Here is a 16,865-nt window from a genome sequence, read left to right on the forward strand (position 1 = left end):
TTGCGCAGGACATATTAGCAGGTGCCTTGCTTCTAATTTTGTTGAGGAATTCTCTTGAGCTGAAACTCCTCCTTCTCTCGCCTGTCCTGCCTTCTGAAGTGTAGTCCTCTTACAGTTATCATCATAACTGGTAGTGGTAGTAATGGTCAGAGTAGTGGTAATAATGGCTCACATTGCCAAAATGCTGAGAAGAGAATAGAGGCGTAGTCCTGGCCAAGGACTTTCACGGGTGCTGCTGCTGCTGAGTTCTTAGATATTTGAGGTTGGAAAGTCTTAAGGTGGTGTGTACTCCCATGGTGTTCAGTTGCAGGGTTTCTGTCCTGACTTGTGTCCTTTTTGGGCTTTTAAATGAAACTAACTATATACGCAATAGACTGTCACTTCTACTACTCACCTCAAGGCTTTACTGAATTCTGATGTAGGCAGGAATCTTTTAAGGCAAGCAGTTTTTGTCTTTTTTTAAAAAAAAAATAATCTTCAAGTAGCTAAGGTGATTATTGGATAACTTCAGAATGCAGTCACTTTAAGAAAAAAAGCCAAAAGAACTCCCACATGTGTAAACAATCCCATCCTCTGGTCTCCAGTACTTTTCTGTAAAAGATTTGCAATTCTTGTTATCTAACTAAAGAAAGGGCTGATAATGAGAACTTGACATAGGTTGGTGCTACAGGAAAATAAATGGAGATAAAGCAGACTGAGCAATGCAGAGCTTGACTAGCAGCTGAAACTGGAGACAAACTGCTTTCCTGTACTGGCTTTGGCTGGGAAGAGTTCATTTTCTTATAGTAGCTCGTATGGTGCTCTGCTTTGGATTTGTGACCAAAATGGTGTTGATAACACAAGGATGTTTTAGTTATTGCTGAGTAGCACTTTCACAGTCAAGGCCTTTTCTGTTCCTCACACCACTGCACCAGCGAGCAGGCTGGGGGGGCACAAGAAGTTGAGAGGGGACTGCTGATCCCAAGTTACCAAAGGGATATCCTGTACTGTATGGTGTTGCTCAAGGTATAAAGCTGGGGAAGCAGGAGAAAGGAGGGGGGATGGGGGGGGATGACAACAGGACACATGTTCGGAGAGATGGCATTTGTCTTCTCAAGTCACCTTTACCTGTGATGGAGCCCTGCTCTCCTGGAGATGGCTGAGCTCCTGCCTGCCATGGGGAGTGGTGAACCAATTCCTTGTTTTGCTTTGCTTGTGCATGTGGCTTTTGATTTACTTATTAAACTGTCTTCATCTCAACCTGTCACAGTAGGGGAAGAGCCCGGGGAACAAGCCTACACACCAATACTATTTACAAACTTGTTCCAAATTTATTAGGCACCTGGCCAGTATATATAACATAAATGTAGTACATGCGATGATCACGTGCACAATAACATCTTGTGATTGGTCCCTGAGTTCAGTTCACGTGCCACAACTGACTCTTCATTGGTACAGCGTAAGCATCCCGCGAGGCCACTTTGTCTGAGGGCACTCCCCGCTTGTGGCTGCAGCATCCCGTTCTACACATTGCTAGCACTGTTGTTTACTCAGGGTTTTGCCTTATATGGCTTCAAAGGTGGCTTCAAGGACAACTGCAGTTCAGCAAGCCAGTCAGGATTGTCCAACTTGTCTAGCAATACTGCATGACCATTTTCCTTCATAAATTTCCCAACCCATGAGTTTTCTCACTCTTACCCTTCCAGTTCTCTCCCGCACCCCACTGGGGCAGAGGGTGAACGAACGAGTGGTTGTGTGGGGCTGAGCTGCTGGCTGGGATCAACCCACAACAGCCCCTGCCAAAGCACTTAAATGTAAAATTGCAAGCTGTGGTCTCAAGTAACCAGTGATTTTACTCTTTCTAATAATGGTAGAGGATAATAAGGAAAAAACACAAACCACAGCAATATTTTGTATGTAAACACTTGAAATGGATTTATTTTTTAAAAAAATCATTTTTACAGTTGGATCATACAGTATTCTTCTGTACGTCTTAAATTAAAAGCCTCCAGCTTTTAAAAATGCTGCCCAGTACAAAAGTGCTAATGTAAAACTGTAGTGTTTATGTATATAAACTGACACTACACATCACTAAATATCACTAAATAGTCTCTTCGCCAGCTTCAATGAGTGGAGAAGAAATGGAAGATCAGACTTAATAGTATTTGAGGGCTTCCTTCGTCCCCTACAGTTCAGTCTTCAGGAGCTTCATGGCTTTCTGCATATTTGAATACACTAGAAATTAAATATTCATACATGTTATTTTTGCAACTTCCTCTTCCAGCAGCTACAAATACTGTAGAGAGAATGTCATTATTATTAAAAGTCTTTGCTCACATGCCTATTGTGATACGGATTCTGAGGCACTGTTTTCTAAGCATTTTATGACCGTCATCTGTTTCATTTTGGCTGGTGAGTGCACACATCTCCTAATGCAAACACATCGGTGTTTGCAGAGCAGAGGTGGGAGCTGTGGAGCGGCGAGGGAGGGCTGTAGCAAACATCTCTTCCCTGCTCCCAGAAGGTTTCCTGACCTGGCCCGGCAGGGCTTGTGTGCAAGACTTCCCACCATAGCTTACAGTGAACACTGCTGAATTATTCAAGTTCCTCCTGATGTATGCTTTCTTTTAAAACAGATGGATGTTCAAGGCTCCAGGGCACTGCCATTCTCTTCACCTCACTGAGTTTAAGGCTAGCATTTGGTTTAATTTTAATCTTAACTGTCTTTCAACACTGTGCTGACTGCGAGAGTCTGTAATGCCTGTTATTCCTTGTCGCATGAAAAATGTGACTGCTTTCAGAATATTTTGCAGAATATTTCAGAATATGCTACTTACACAGTGAAATGTCAGAGGGCTCATATGCATAGAGACGGTTTGAGTATCTTCCAGTAATATCTGCTCTCACCGTCAGGGAAGGATCTGGAAAAAAGGATGAGAGACATTGTAGAGGACAGGATTAACCTTCAAGCGGAAGGAAACAAACTTTTCTGCACTTCTGCTTGCTTCCTAAATGTTTCTGCAAGACAAGTCGTCTTCCACTGACAACCAAGAGACTGTCTACACAGTCACTGACATTTAAATTTCAAGTGGTGTGTTTTCAGGTTTTTTAAGAAGGGGATAGGTTTAATTCTGATCAGTGTTGATCAGCCTTCCACCCTGTGCCACTGCAGTGTCTCGTCTCAACAAGCTGAGGCTGCTTTCAGGTTACAAATGTTATTAAAAAAGAAATAATAAAGGAAGAGATAACATGGTAGTTGCTTTGGTCTGTTGAAAATGGTCATCATGACCTAGATTTATCAAGATATGTATTAATGATACATGTGTGCAGTATGTGAGATGACACATTTCTTGTGAGAGAGGGAGTACCTGAATGCATGCATGGCCACTAATACCTCTCCAAAACACAAACGCTTCAGAGGAGTTTGTGTAGGTTAGAGGAGCACAGAACTCAGTACTGAGCTTTGAAAATCAGCTTCTGGGGCATTCAGGGTCAGTGCTGATCCTGCATTGACAGTGTCTGAGATTGTGTTACAGACAGAAACCTGTCAGATTTACAGTACCTCTAGAGACAGGAGCATGAGCAAAGCTGAGCCAGTGCCTACCAATTCCAGTGTTTGTGGCACCATGTCATTTTGATGACATGATGGAAGGAATTACATCACTTGTGGAATCCATGAGGGAGGTATGCTGGACCTGTGAAACTAATGACCTGGCTGGGGTCACTTTCAAATTGCATCCCACAACACTAACTAGAAATTTTATATTTCCCATGGAATAAATTCCTGTTAATAAGCCCGGTGATTCGAGATTAACGGCACATGGGGCTTTCATCTGAGATCAGCTTTGATGCTTGAGGTACTCACCTATGAATAAAATCCGAGGGACATACTGGCCATCAGGTGAAAGATTCTTGTCTGTGGTTTCATACTTAAAGAAAACAGAGAAGGTTTCCAGTCAAGAAGGGCATGTGACATAAATATTTCTTTTCTTCATTGTACTTTGTGTTATGAAATAGAGTTTAAGTAATACATTTTGCAGTTTTAAGAAATTCACTGTCTAGGATGCAGTCTTTTTAGTAGGTGGAAATTGATAACAGTTAATGTTATTCTTAAACTTTATTATTATTAAATTTTAAATTCCCTCATACTATGATAGCTACAAATGAAAGACACTTACTACTAAATCCGTTATACTTCAGCACTGGCCATTTTCCTAGCCAACCCTAGCTATTAAACTGACTAATTATAGCTAGAGAAGCCATAATTAAAAATAGAACTTTATTGCTTTCACTTAATGAAGTGTATCTGGGAAGCTTACCACAAGGTTCAGGAGAATGAATTTTTCAGCCAATTTCTGTATATCTTTATGTTCAGCGAAGACCTTCTTGAGTGCTAGGGGGGAAATAAATGGGAATGAAAGTAGAATTAAATTGAGCATTTCCAGTTTATAATTGCAGCAAATGAAGATTTTAAGTTCATTCATCTGGAAAATGATTTATATTTTGTGTGGTAAAGAGTAAGTGTAATGGTAAAAAATGTCGCTCCTTCCTTCAGATAGTGCAGGTTTCAAATTTGTCTGCTCAAGCTTGAATTTGAACATTTGACCCTTTAAACCTCCTAGCCTGCTATTGCTGTTTCTGGCTCCAGTTTTTAAGGCATAGAAAACTCAGTATGGAGGCACAGGACTTCAGCCTGAAATGTCTGAAAGGATTTTAATGCTTGTACAAAGATCCTTCTGGAGTTACTGGAGCTCTGGGTGGACACAAAGGTCTTGCAGTGTGGATTGGCTTACGGAAAGAAGGGTCCTCAGGTAAATTCAGAAACATTGGGTAAGAGCAGTCCCACTTACCAGAAATCCTGACACACACACACCCCCCCCACACACACCCCCCTGAGCTCAGTTTCAGCCTAGTTTGATTAGGGCCCTGGCCGAATTGAGTCTCAGTCATCAATCAGTAATGAGAGCTGAATACGTCCTTACCAATAAAATACTGTTTTTCCTACTCCTGGTCTTGCTGTGGGTTTTGGCTTACTGTGACGCAACCCCAAACCAGATTTTTGCCACAGGTCAAAACCTGCTGCCTTGTGCTCTTTTCTGTATTTATTCTGTAACACCTAACACTGAATTTTTATTTTATTTCTACACATTGGAAAATACCTCCATGTGACAGCAACTTGAAGAATGTTCCACATGCTTGCCCAGGTTAGCATTTCACTGAGGTTTAGCAAGCAGAATGGTGGCTGATTTTTTTAAAGCAGCATTTATCCAGAGAACAGAACCTAGATTTTTTTTTTTTTTCTTTCCCCTCAGTGCAAAGGGATTACCTTGGCTGTGTGGGCAGTCCTCCAAGTGGTGGATAATCATCAGGGGTTTGTTGCTGGAAAAGAAGAGCCCTCGTTACGGCCGGGCAGGCGCTAAGGGGGCGCGGCGCGGGGCGCGCAGCGGGGCGCGGTACCTGTGCTTGGCACGGAAGAGCGCTTCCTCGTACGTCTGCGTCCAGATGAGCTGGTCTCCCCAGCCTGCGGGGGAAGCACAGCCAGCGCCTTATACACGGGGCCAGAGGCCAGGGTGCGGGGGGGTCTGTGTCCCGTCCCTGCCCGCGGCTGCAGGGAAGGGCTTTGAACAGACCGCTTGCCGGAGGGCTTTAAATCCAGCAGTAAAGTGGGGGGTGGGGGTATGCTAGGAAATGCTAGAAAAATGTATTTGCAGCGTGAGTTGCAAGAAAATTAATTTGTTAGACCAGAACAACGCAGGAGTCAAAACTTGGGCAGATTGCACTTTTTTTTTTCCTTTAAATTGGGATGGGGTTTTTTGGGTTTTACCTCTGGAGAGTGTCTGAGGTAGTTTTGGTTTAGCAGTAGTCTCCTTTGTCTCCTTCTTGCCCACATCCTTTGCCAGAGCACAGGAGATGGCAACGAGCAGCAGGAACATGGACATGTAACTCTTCTCCATGGCTGCTCCTGGAAGACATGAGAGAAACGTCTAGTTGTCATGCTGACAGGTGGAGGCACACAGCAGAAAAGGACGGGTAGAGCAGCAGGTCAAGTCACAAGTATGCAGCAGGGTGAGTCTGGGCTGAAACCTACTGCTCCAGGCAGGGGCCTGGGCTTGGGGAAGCGTCAAGGAAGTCTGAGATTTGCTTAGCAAATAGCCGTGAAAGACCCGGCTGCTTTCTGCTGCCCTGTTGACGCCGTTGGGCTGTGGTCCCTTTAAGATGCACACTTACGTGTTAGTTTCTCTCTCATCTTTTTACATTTATTGAATTTGCTCAGTAAAAACATGAGTTTTGGCAATTCCAAAAGTACTTGCAAATCCTAGCAGGTTCACGGTTCTACCTCGATCTCCCAGTGTTATAGTAACTTAGCAGCAGGTGCTGAAAAACTAACTTGTCCCAGCTCTTCATCCATTTTGCAGTAGCAGCAACTCAAACAAGTCTGAATGTTAAGCTAGGCTTTACAGTGAGCCATTGGCACAGGCACAGCTTAATGCTGCTGTTGTAACTTCCAATCCTGTCTTCCCCCTTAGAAGTATCATCTAATCCTTAAAACCTGTAGAATCTATAATAAAAAGAGTGGGGAGAGGTTGCTGCGTGGAACAGTGAGAATTGAAACGCAGTTTGCTGGTTTAAGGAACACAAAGTAGAGGGCTTTTCCTGAGCCAGTCTCGGGCATGGAGATGGGGATGAGACATGTCTGATGGGAAGCTCCTCAGAATTTCAGCTGGGATGTTTCTTTGAAGGCGTAAAACACTTTAGCAGCATGACCCTATGTTTTCTCATAAAATTTCCTCGTAGAAGCTACAACACCAATGTGATGGATACAGTAAGAAAATCTAAGATATTCCAAAAGCAATGCAGAAAATTCAAAAGATTCATGCAATATTACAATAGGCTGCCAGTTTTTAAAATTCAGACAATGGAAACGAAAATCCAGGGAAACAGAAGCATTTTTCTGGGTAGGAACTGCAGGAGGAGACATTAGCTGAATTTCATCAGTGGTACAGTGCTCTTTGCTACTGGGATGTCCACTAGACCTCAAACATCCAAAGAGTTACTGTTTCAAAGGGCATGAAATACGATTTTTGCAGCAGACTATCTTTCCACCCGAAGAAAAGTCTCCTTGGCAAGAAAGAAAATTGCATAAAGTTAAATTAAACCCAGTGGATTTTCAGGGTTGCCTCAAGAGTTGTTTTGGCTAGAGCTGTATAGCGGAAGTAATGCTTCTTTAAAAAACAAAAAAGAAAAAAAAGAAGGTATGGGACAACCAGGAAATTAAAGAGCAGACAATTTCACGCTGTCGCTGATGCAGGATGCAGAAAGCAAAGACATTAAACCTGCTCTTTAAAAACCTTGCCTCTGGAAGGCTATGTGCACTTTTGCTAAGTTTTCCACCCCACAAAACCCCCTCCTTTCCCAGCTCTTTTAACCTGCAAAGCCAACATTCCTCTGCATAATTTTTCTTTATAGCAAGCTGTGCTGAGCTGTGCCTACTTTGCTGCAGTCTTTTATTTCCATTGATCAGCTGCCCCAGTCCCAGATAACCTGGGCTCACAGCTCCCCCAGGTACTTTCGAAAGCAGTAAGTGTGCCGTGCCTTACCTTGTTTCCTCTCCCAGATGCCTGCCAGGATTGGAAGGTGATCCCGGTTACAGTGTGAACGCTGCTGTTCCTACTGCTTATTTATGCACCTTCACACACCCCAACTCCACCCACCAGCTTTGAATTTGAATACTACTTTCAGAAGTATTTTTTCCCCACCAAAACATCCAAAGTTAAGTTTGCAATTAAATAACATTAGTTTCCTGTCAAATGCTGTATCTGAAGTTCAGAGATGTTTCTACAGAATTTTGGGACATTTTTTGAAAGGTGATTTTAAAAGGTTGGCAAAGATCCAAGTCCAGGTAAGCTTAAGTCAAGACTCTCGGTTTGCCTGAAGAGTGATTTGTCTTTTTTTGATTGGTCAGAAAATCAATATGGGTTGCTGTTCTTTTAGTCCTCTGAAAAAGTTAATGACTCAGAACTTTAGATGTTAATTAGATAATTAGCTATGCACATTATACAGATACGTGTGTACACATGCATGTATAACAACACATAGAAAAACTGTAATAAAATCTAAAAGTTTGTAAAGATCTCAACAAAAACGTATTTGGAAGCTATAACAGTAAACTGTGTTCAAAAGCAGAGGTCTAAATAAACATTTAATTCAAATTCCATGTTTAATTAGTTGTGCAGAAAATTATTTTTAACTGCAACATGAAAATCAACCATTTCAGGTTTCAGATACACATATAATATGGAACAATGCTTAGGAAGTTGAAAACTTTTCAGGTGGCTGGAAGCCATCCCTAGGGTTGCACCAACTGCCCACGGTCCTTCCTCAGAGGTCAGTGCAATTCTGTCCTCAGCAATATATGTTTAAACTACAGTATGTTCTCCTTGGTGCATGCCTCATATATTTCAGTGCGATTAAAATCCCATGTTCATGGGCAGTGAACACTTAACGACTCAGCTGGGTAGATTAAATCCATCAGATACGGATTCTACTGTTTGAAATTCACAGTGCTGTCTGATGGGTGACAACAGCACCCATTTTTTCTGAATGTACTCCACTATATTCTTCATTTGGAGAATGTAGTGCTTTGGATCATGGTTTGGATTTTGGGGGTTTTTTTTAATCTTTTGTAAATAGTAATTAGGAAAATGAAATGCAGGAGCAAGATGGTGAACTGCAGCGAAAAAACCCCTGTGGTTCCTTACAAATGTACAGTAGTGCCATGTTTTGTGTAGATGCTCGACTTATTAGAAGGGTGAAGCCAAACCTCAGAGGGAGACCAGTGATTTTAACTCCCCTTTCTGTATGTTTCATGTAATTGATAATTTGATAAAGAAATGAAATGAAAAAAAGGTTGCATAGCAATCTCTGCTCCTCTTCCAGTGCTTCTGGAAGATTCAGTGATGTATTTTGTTAGTTTCAAATCACATCCATTCAGATTTTTTTCTAAGACTTATACCAAAATAGATTTTCAAGATCCATATTTGGACATGTGAGTGCTCACATTGAACAATCAGGTTACATCCTTAATCTGCTTCAGTGCAGATATACGAGTCAAAAATTAGGTACCTGTTTCTGAAACCTTGCTTTCAGCTCAGACAATTCATAATGTAATTTAATGTGCTCCTGTTGACTATCTTCTCAGATCACACCTAATAGCATTTGGTGGTTTTAAAGCCTGTAACAAATGTTCTAGTTGCTCTCTGGTTATGTGAAGAGATAATGAGCAAGTAGGCTCCCACTCACATACAACTTTTTAAATAGGGCTTTGCCTGAAAATGAATTTTCAAAACTAAGCCCTCTCTTCTTGGCTCCTGCCTTACTTGTGCTTCTATTTCATTTGCACCTTTGCTTTCTCCTGTTTTCAGGAAATGCCCTTACTTTAACCTATTTCCACATAGCTTTGTGCTGCTCTTAAGAAACTCAATAATTGAAATACAACTACCCTATCAGCTCAAAGCCAGTGATCTCAATGGAGCTAGTTGAACAGGTCTCTAAATCATTCTTTTGCCTTGTTAATGGAGAGCTCAGCCTTTCCCGCAGCTCCCTGCTTAGGTCCTGAGACTGTACCCAGTCTTGTGATCTGCTCCTCAGAATAAATAACAAAAATTTGAATTGGAGGAATAAAAGTATGGATGAAATATATAGTCAGTACCACATGCTCTGAGTCAAAGCCAGAGACATCCATATCTGGGAGTGAGCTTCCAGGGCTGTTAAAGTAGTAGTATATTGTAAGACAAGGTGATTGTAAGTAAAATATTAAATTCGTCTGAGAACTGGTCAAGCTTCCTTTGTCAATGGTTTAACTACAAAAGCTGAATATTATTTTTTAATCACCGGAAAGCTGCTTGGATGAAATTTACCAGATAATTTCTCCGGAAAGACTTTCACCCCAAAATTTAGGAGCTGAGACATCTCTGACACCTATGGCAGATGTAGATCCCGTTCTATTTCCCTCCCCTGCTGAAATAATTCAAATCCTCGTCTTGAAGATTATTGGTAGGTGCTCTCTGGATTGGGAATGGAATGATGCTCAATGTTTCCAGACACTCATGTCAAGATCATTTCTTTTTTGTATAATACTAATTTGTGCTGGAGCAGGTACCAGCCCCAGATACCCACTTCCCAGCTTAGTTGTTGGTCTGTTAGGCAAGAAAACGATTTTTCTCACATTGGCTCAGGAAACTTTTGCTAATACATGCAAATGGAGAGCACTACTAAGGGAGAAACTAGGAAGTACTTGGTGTCTTGTAAGTGTCCCAGACATTATCCTGAGAGTTGGAAGACCATGGTTCAACCATTCTCCCATCTACTTTAGTATTCAGTAGAAAGCCGCATTTCAATTTCAGATAAAGGTGGGGATTTATCATGTAACCAGTTATTATATTATAGTCTGTTTTGAGCTGTGAACTACTGGGATGTAAGGTATTGCTCTATTATGTGTTTAAAATCAGTAAGTCATCTGAACACCTGTAGTAAACATATTTGCTTTTGTATTTTTTAATGCCCTTTTCAACAACAGTTAGGAAACTATAATGATCTGTTACACCAAGGAGTCTCAAGGTTTTTAGGTTATGTAGCACTTAAGTGTTCAGCTTGTATTTGATAAGAGAAAGCCTGATCCTGAAAACATTTAGATTTAACTTTGAAATGTTGCTTTCAGTCCCACAGGGAGTGAGTGAAGAGGGATTCTTTGGTGAGAGGGGTTGGGAAGCTGGGGATGTACCACAGTCTGCAGAGAAGACTTTATCTAGTCTCAGCTGGGCAAGTTGGTTATGATTGGCAAGGCTTCATGCCCCAATTCTTGTACTTAAGTAGATCCATTTTAATTAATTGACAGAACTAGCTGTGTTTAAAACCAGAAAATTTGCTGTACTCCAATGACTCCTCCCCTGTCTGAGCAACTGATACTCAATTTTCAATATTGCTAAAAATCCGTAAGCCAGCATTTTCCTATTTTTACTACACTGTAATATATGATGATGGTAGGAAGACCTTTGTGTTTTGGACAGCTTAGTTTTGTACTTAGTATCACGTGGACAGTTTTTAATTAACCCCTTTCTGTTGATATAACTTGTTTATAAGACCTGCCTTCTTGGGTCCTTGGATGATACTCTATTGCAGACAAATAGCTGAGCCACAATGTCTGTGATTCAGTGAGTCTCCCAGAGCTGCCACCTTACTGTGCTCTGTCTGTGTGCCTCCTTGTATTCACTGCTCTTATTTGAAAATTATGTTTGGTTATCTGTAGCCCAGATACTCTCAGTTTTCCTAATGCTTTACCTCAAAGATCGGAAGACTGTGGCTTCTCGTGAGTTATCGGTGACATGATGCCAGCTCTGGCTCCCAGAATTGGTCCTTAAGTAGTAAGAGACGAGATTCTCTTTGTTCTCTTTATTCTTACTAACTTGAAAGTTTACAAAAATGAAGGATTTCATCCTGGTTATTTTTGTTGTTCGTTTGTTTGTTTTTAATTTTAAATTCTTAAATTTTTATCAGTGAGCATTAAATACATCTGCCTAGTGAAATTCCAGCTGAACCCACTGAACAACTGCTTTTGTAGCCTCACTGCTGCTTGTGCACTAATCTCACATTATTTAACATTGCTTTTGCTTTTGGGCCAAGATCCCAATCAGTATTACCTCGGCAATGAAATGTATTTGTTCTGACGATTTGTCTCTGTTACTGATAGTGTTGGTCTTTCTCTGCAAGCTGTGCAGACTCTCATGGTGTTGACAACCTTCTGGCTGTCATGATGTGCTCCACAGCACTCTCAGTCCTCCCAAATTCTTGACATTGCCTTGGCTTGTGTATTTATCACAGAATGTGCAGTTCCAGTCAGTCACATAGACTGCACAGTTTTAAGGAACTCCAGCTTTGAGGTTCAGCTGCCTTTCTACTGCAGGTCTCACACTTGTCATGTCTTAGATATTCCACCATGTCCCCACCATGTCCACATCACAGCACCATTCTTTCTTCCTGTACTTCAGTCTGAACTGAGTGAGGGTCTTTGGACAATTCCAGATGCCTTGTTGAGGTTAATCTGGGATTTACCAGTCTCATTTTCTGAGTTGGATTTCTCAGATCCTGAATATAATACGGTTTTTATACAGGCCACAGCAACAAAATTGTAAAACTGACTCTCCACTTTTAGATCAGTGATGAACTCCTCCGTTGTTACCTTTTTACCTTCGGGGGGTGGGGGGAGGGGAGATGTGCAAGGTGTATGTGTCTCCCCCCACCCTGAATGCAGTACTCTAAATTTCTGTGTAATGTCACAACTGATCTCCTTTACTAAAATTCAAGAAGTTGACTGGGCTTGTCTAGTGTGTTGAAGAAGAGGATAAGGGACTATCTAATAGCAGGAGGATAGTGTAGCACTGGCACAAGTCACCCAGAGAGGTGGAAAGATAACTCTGCTGTCAGGTTTCTAGAGCTGGTTCAACAAATTTTGAATCTTAATGTCATTATTCAGTGATCATGCTGGGGGATGGTGTTGAAAAGAGTACTTTCATCGTGTTCCTGACACTTCAGCTGTTTAACAGTTTATAACATGAATTTTGAAGTAATACAGCAGCCTGTTCCAGCTGGTTCATGCTATGAAGTAGTTCCTAATGCAAATCACTGAACATGTTTCTGAAGGCATCTCGCTACAATTCTTGTCTGCAAATACTGACATAATATCATTCCTTTTCTTACACAGTGTCTTAAAGATATATTAGAGACCACTGGTTTGTCCTCTCAGTGAATAAAGCCGTGCTGTTGTAGAATGCCTCAAACTTCATATTTTCATTAGTTTTTCAGTTTTAGGTTGCCTATATCCTATGCTATGCTGCTATCCTGGCTCTTAAAAAGTCTCTTATTTGCCAATATAACAGAAACATTAGGGATGTATACCTTTTGAAGGTCTTAACCAAGGTCACCTTTAAAAATCTCTGTAGAGCTACAAATCCCAAAATAGTCCCAGGGCAGAATTCTTCCTCTTTTTGCCTTCCCTGATTTTGTGAGTATAAGGTTTTGCTGAATTTTTAATGTTCCTTCTGTCTAAACCCCACTTACTGCAAAAATAGCCCATCTCACAGGGATAAGAGTCTTCCCCTCTATTTCTGTGAAGAATAACATTTTACTGCTAATAATCTCTTTACCAGTACCCTACCCTGAGTTTCTTGCTAAAGAGTGTCTTTGTGCAGAAGGCTGGCACAGGAGCAGGATCAATGATGATGGCTTCTCAAAGATTATTGAGAAGGAACTAAGCTATTTTCTTGGTGGGGAACATATCACAATGCAATGACCTTGGATGAGAGAAGGTAGATCTCTCATAACATCCCCACAGAAAAGCTGATGAGTATGGAGTAAATAAGAAGATAGTGAGAGGGACTGAAAGCTGGCAGAACTGCCAAGATCAGCATTGTGGTTGGTGACACACAAGCTAGAGGTCAGTCACTAGTGGTGTACCCCAGGGGACCAATATTATTTAACATCTTCATTAATGGATGGGAAGAGTGCACCCTCAACAAGTCTGTAGGTGATACAAAGCTGGGAGGAGTGGTTGATAGACCAGATGGTTGTGATAACCATGCAGGGGGACCTTGATGGGTTGGAGAAATGAGCTGACAGGAACTTCATGAACTTCAACAAAGGTCAATGCAAAGTTCTGCACCTGCAGAGGGACCAGTACACGCTGGAGTCCAACCAGCTGGAAAGCAACTTTGCAGAATATGACCTAGGATTCCTGGTGGACAGCAAGTCGGACATCAGCCAGCAGCATGCCCTGGCAAAGGTGACCAATAGCCCTCTGGGGCTGCATTAGGCAAAGCATCACCAGCAGGGCAAAGAATGTGAGGCCACATTTGGAGTGCTGGGTCGAGTTCTGAGCTCCCCAGTACAGGAGAGACATGGACATACTGAAGCAGGTCCAGCAAAGGGTTTTAAAGATGGTGAAGGGATGGAGCATCTGCCATTTAAGGAGAGACTGAGAAAGTTGGAACTGTTCAGCCTAGAGAAGCGATGTCTCAGGGGGTTCTCATCAATGTTTATAAATAGCTGTTGAGAGGAAATCCTATGGAAATGTAAGATAAAACTGTTTTGCAATGTGAGGATGATTGAAGACTGGAACAGGCTGCCCAGAAGAGTTGAGGAATCTGCATCTTTGCACATATTCAAAACCCATCTGGATACGGCCCTGCTGTAGGTGACCCTGCTTTGAGCAGCAGTCTTGGACTAGACAGTCTCCAGAGATGCCTTCCAAATCCCACAATTCTGCTATTTTGTGGTTCTACATATGTAGCATATATGGAAGAAAGGTTAAATAGTACAAAGGTGAACTTATAATTGAAGCCAGACGTATTCTACTCTCAGCTACAGCTGACCTGTTGCCACATAAAAGCTAAATTAATGGAAAGATGCCATACTGTGGTCACAGATTAGGATATTTTTGCTGGAACAGTAATGAATGGTTATTAACTTTTACCCATGGGGTTCTCATGTTTCACCACCTTGTGGGTGTTGTACATAACTCCACCACTGTACAAATATAGTTGTAATATCCCTATCAGAATAGTTAGCTGGCTATTTAAGCCAATTAGAATGACTTAAGGCAACGTGTACTTCAAGTCTTGTTTAAACGTTATGGCCTGGAAATGCTAAGCACACTCCCACAGGTGGTGACACTAAACAAGCAGTATCAGTCACAGGGAGCTGATAGGAGGATGGGTGTTTCCGCTCTCCTGCTGGGCCAGTTTCAGCCAGTGGCATGATGATAACGTGGCTCCATCTTGGCATTCAAATGCACAATGCTCCTTTAAAACTACACTTTTTATGTAGCTGGCATAAGCAATGCTATCCTAAATCTTGTGAAATACTTAGTTTTTAGTGGTCCAAGGGCTGAAATATGTTTCAGCTGTGCTTGGCATAGAGAATCAGAAGCTGGGACAGAGCAGACAGATCTCATTTCCCCTCCCTCCCTATAAGGTCATTCCAGCAGCTGAGAATGGCTGAAATAGAAGTGAGCTTAGGCAACGTGGTCTTTTTGCATCCAGCTGTTCCCAGTATCCAGCTGTATCACTTGGAGTTTCCCTAGGAGGCAGGGAATTCCCACACAGTCAAGTCACAAGTGGTCTAATCTCCACATGCCAATAAAATTGGGTGGTGAAGATGGAGATGGGAATGTGATCCGAAAGCAGAGCACTTAAAACTTTGTGGGAAGTCATATATATGTAAAACTGCACATTCAATGTCAATGGTCTTAGGAGCCACTTATGCTTTTAATGTATCTAAAAAGAAAACATGAAATAAGGCATCTTTTCTTCTTTTTTGTTGAAAGACCTGTTGCTATCCTACTTTGATGAGCCAAGTTTGCAGAGTTGAATGCATTGAGTCGTGACAAATGCCAGCAAGCTGGGGCTTCAGTTCCTCTACTCCTATTTCCTACGGTGCAGCTGCTGGAGCTGCAGAGCAAACAGGCTGGCAGCTGGCAGAAAGCTGCCTACAACCAGCAGCCTGCTGCATTCTGCAGGTGTTGCTGGGCAGAAATAACCTGGGGCCAATTGGCAGCACCCACCTGCTTTCTTGTATGGGGAGGGGGAGGGGAGGTGTTGGGATATAATCACAGAATCACAGTGGGAATGGCGGAAATGTCCATCTCTGCTTGGTTAGTATAAAACTCTGATGTCTGTTACTTTAGTGTATTGGTGAGCAGTGATGAGATCCACGTTGCTAACTCAATACACAGTTTTACTCCCTCCACTCACCGTTAAGTTTTAAATGTGAAATACCTTGCTAAAAAGCAAAAAAGCCAAACAAACTGAAGGGAATGAACACCAGAGTCAGGTAAGTTATGTTAGTTATCTGGAGAGAAGCAAATAATCTCTGCCATACTCTTCAGTAATGCACAACTACGTGGGTGCCATGTGCAAACAGACCATAGGCATAGAAGCCCATGAGTATTACAATTATTTTCATTAAAAGTTTATATAATAAAGATTACTTTCACTTGTCTCATATGATGATTAAGTAATAACCTGCAAACAGCTGGTAGGCTCCACCATCTGTTATAGCTCCCTATACTTTCTATTTTAAAATCCTGACAGGAATAGGCAGCGATGTCATTTAAAATCTAAAAATTATCTGCAGCTTTAGATGAGCTTCACATGGATGCTTGGATATTGCAGAAGTCAGGCTTGTGTACGTGTGAAACTGTTCTCTGTGGTTAGGAATCTGAACTTTTGGCATGGTCTCCTACAAAATCTTTCTCTTCTTTCCTCTTTTAGTAGAAAATGACACAATCTATCAGACAGTGGGTCCAACTAAGGATGCCTTCATTGTTTTATGAGAGGTGTTCATTATACTCTGGTTTCTTCTTTCTATTGACCAATAAGATTGTCACACCTGTATTTCCTTGCAAACTTCCTGGTTGCTGTGCGCATTATATCAGCATCTAGTTGGCTTGACTGTCTCTCATGTAGGGGTTATGCAGAACCAGCCCCACTTTCTGCTCTTGTCCTGACTCAGCCCCAAAAATAAATATTCTTATAACTTAATTAGAGTCGTCATAAAATCCAAAGAATTGATGTAAGCAGTAGCAAGCTGCATCTTGAACTATGAGACCATCCTTTTGGTGGTTGACACTGCTGTGTCAATGAAACTTAAGCATCAGTGCACCATAATAATAGGAATTTTCCAACTGTCTCTCTAAGGCAGTCAGATTGGTTTTGAAATAAAATCACCCCATTTGTTCTGTTAAATACAGGAAATGTAGGAATATAAAACTCCTAATGCAAGTAGTTCTACCTTTTAACTATTTCAGTGCAGGCTGTAAGAATTTCTGGGAGCTG

General features: G+C 41.6%; 1 protein-coding gene across 1 annotated transcript; it reads right to left on the bottom strand.

The window, feature by feature from the left end:
- Positions 1–1,920: 1,920 nt before the first annotated feature.
- AGR2 (anterior gradient 2, protein disulphide isomerase family member) lies at positions 1,921–7,715 on the bottom strand. The gene is made up of 8 exons (XM_074898037.1): positions 7,578–7,715; positions 5,804–5,941; positions 5,437–5,500; positions 5,306–5,358; positions 4,299–4,372; positions 3,845–3,908; positions 2,817–2,900; positions 1,921–2,214 (listed from the first exon to the last, which is right to left on the bottom strand). Exons 2-8 carry the CDS (start codon positions 5,931–5,933, stop codon positions 2,165–2,167), a joined length of 519 nt encoding a protein of 172 aa, XP_074754138.1. The 5' UTR covers positions 5,934–5,941; positions 7,578–7,715; the 3' UTR covers positions 1,921–2,164.
- Positions 7,716–16,865: the final 9,150 nt, after the last annotated feature.

This window comes from Athene noctua, chromosome 2 (genome assembly GCF_965140245.1).
Source record: "Athene noctua chromosome 2, bAthNoc1.hap1.1, whole genome shotgun sequence".
Taxonomy (NCBI): domain Eukaryota; kingdom Metazoa; phylum Chordata; class Aves; order Strigiformes; family Strigidae; genus Athene; species Athene noctua.

What these genes read in the sequence shown, in the direction of transcription:
- AGR2 (XM_074898037.1), bottom strand. Translation starts at nt 5,933, where the DNA reads ATGGAGAAGAGTTACATGTCCATGTTCCTGCTGCTCGTTGCCATCTCC. An exon ending in GGACTGCCCACACAGCCAAG is followed by an intron (nt 4,373 to 5,305) that starts GTAATCCCTTTG and finishes TTTCCCCCCTAG; the next exon opens with CACTCAAGAAGGTCTTCGCT. An exon ending in CCCTCGGATTTTATTCATAG is followed by an intron (nt 2,901 to 3,844) that starts GTGAGTACCTCA and finishes CCTTTTTTCCAG; the next exon opens with ATCCTTCCCTGACGGTGAGA.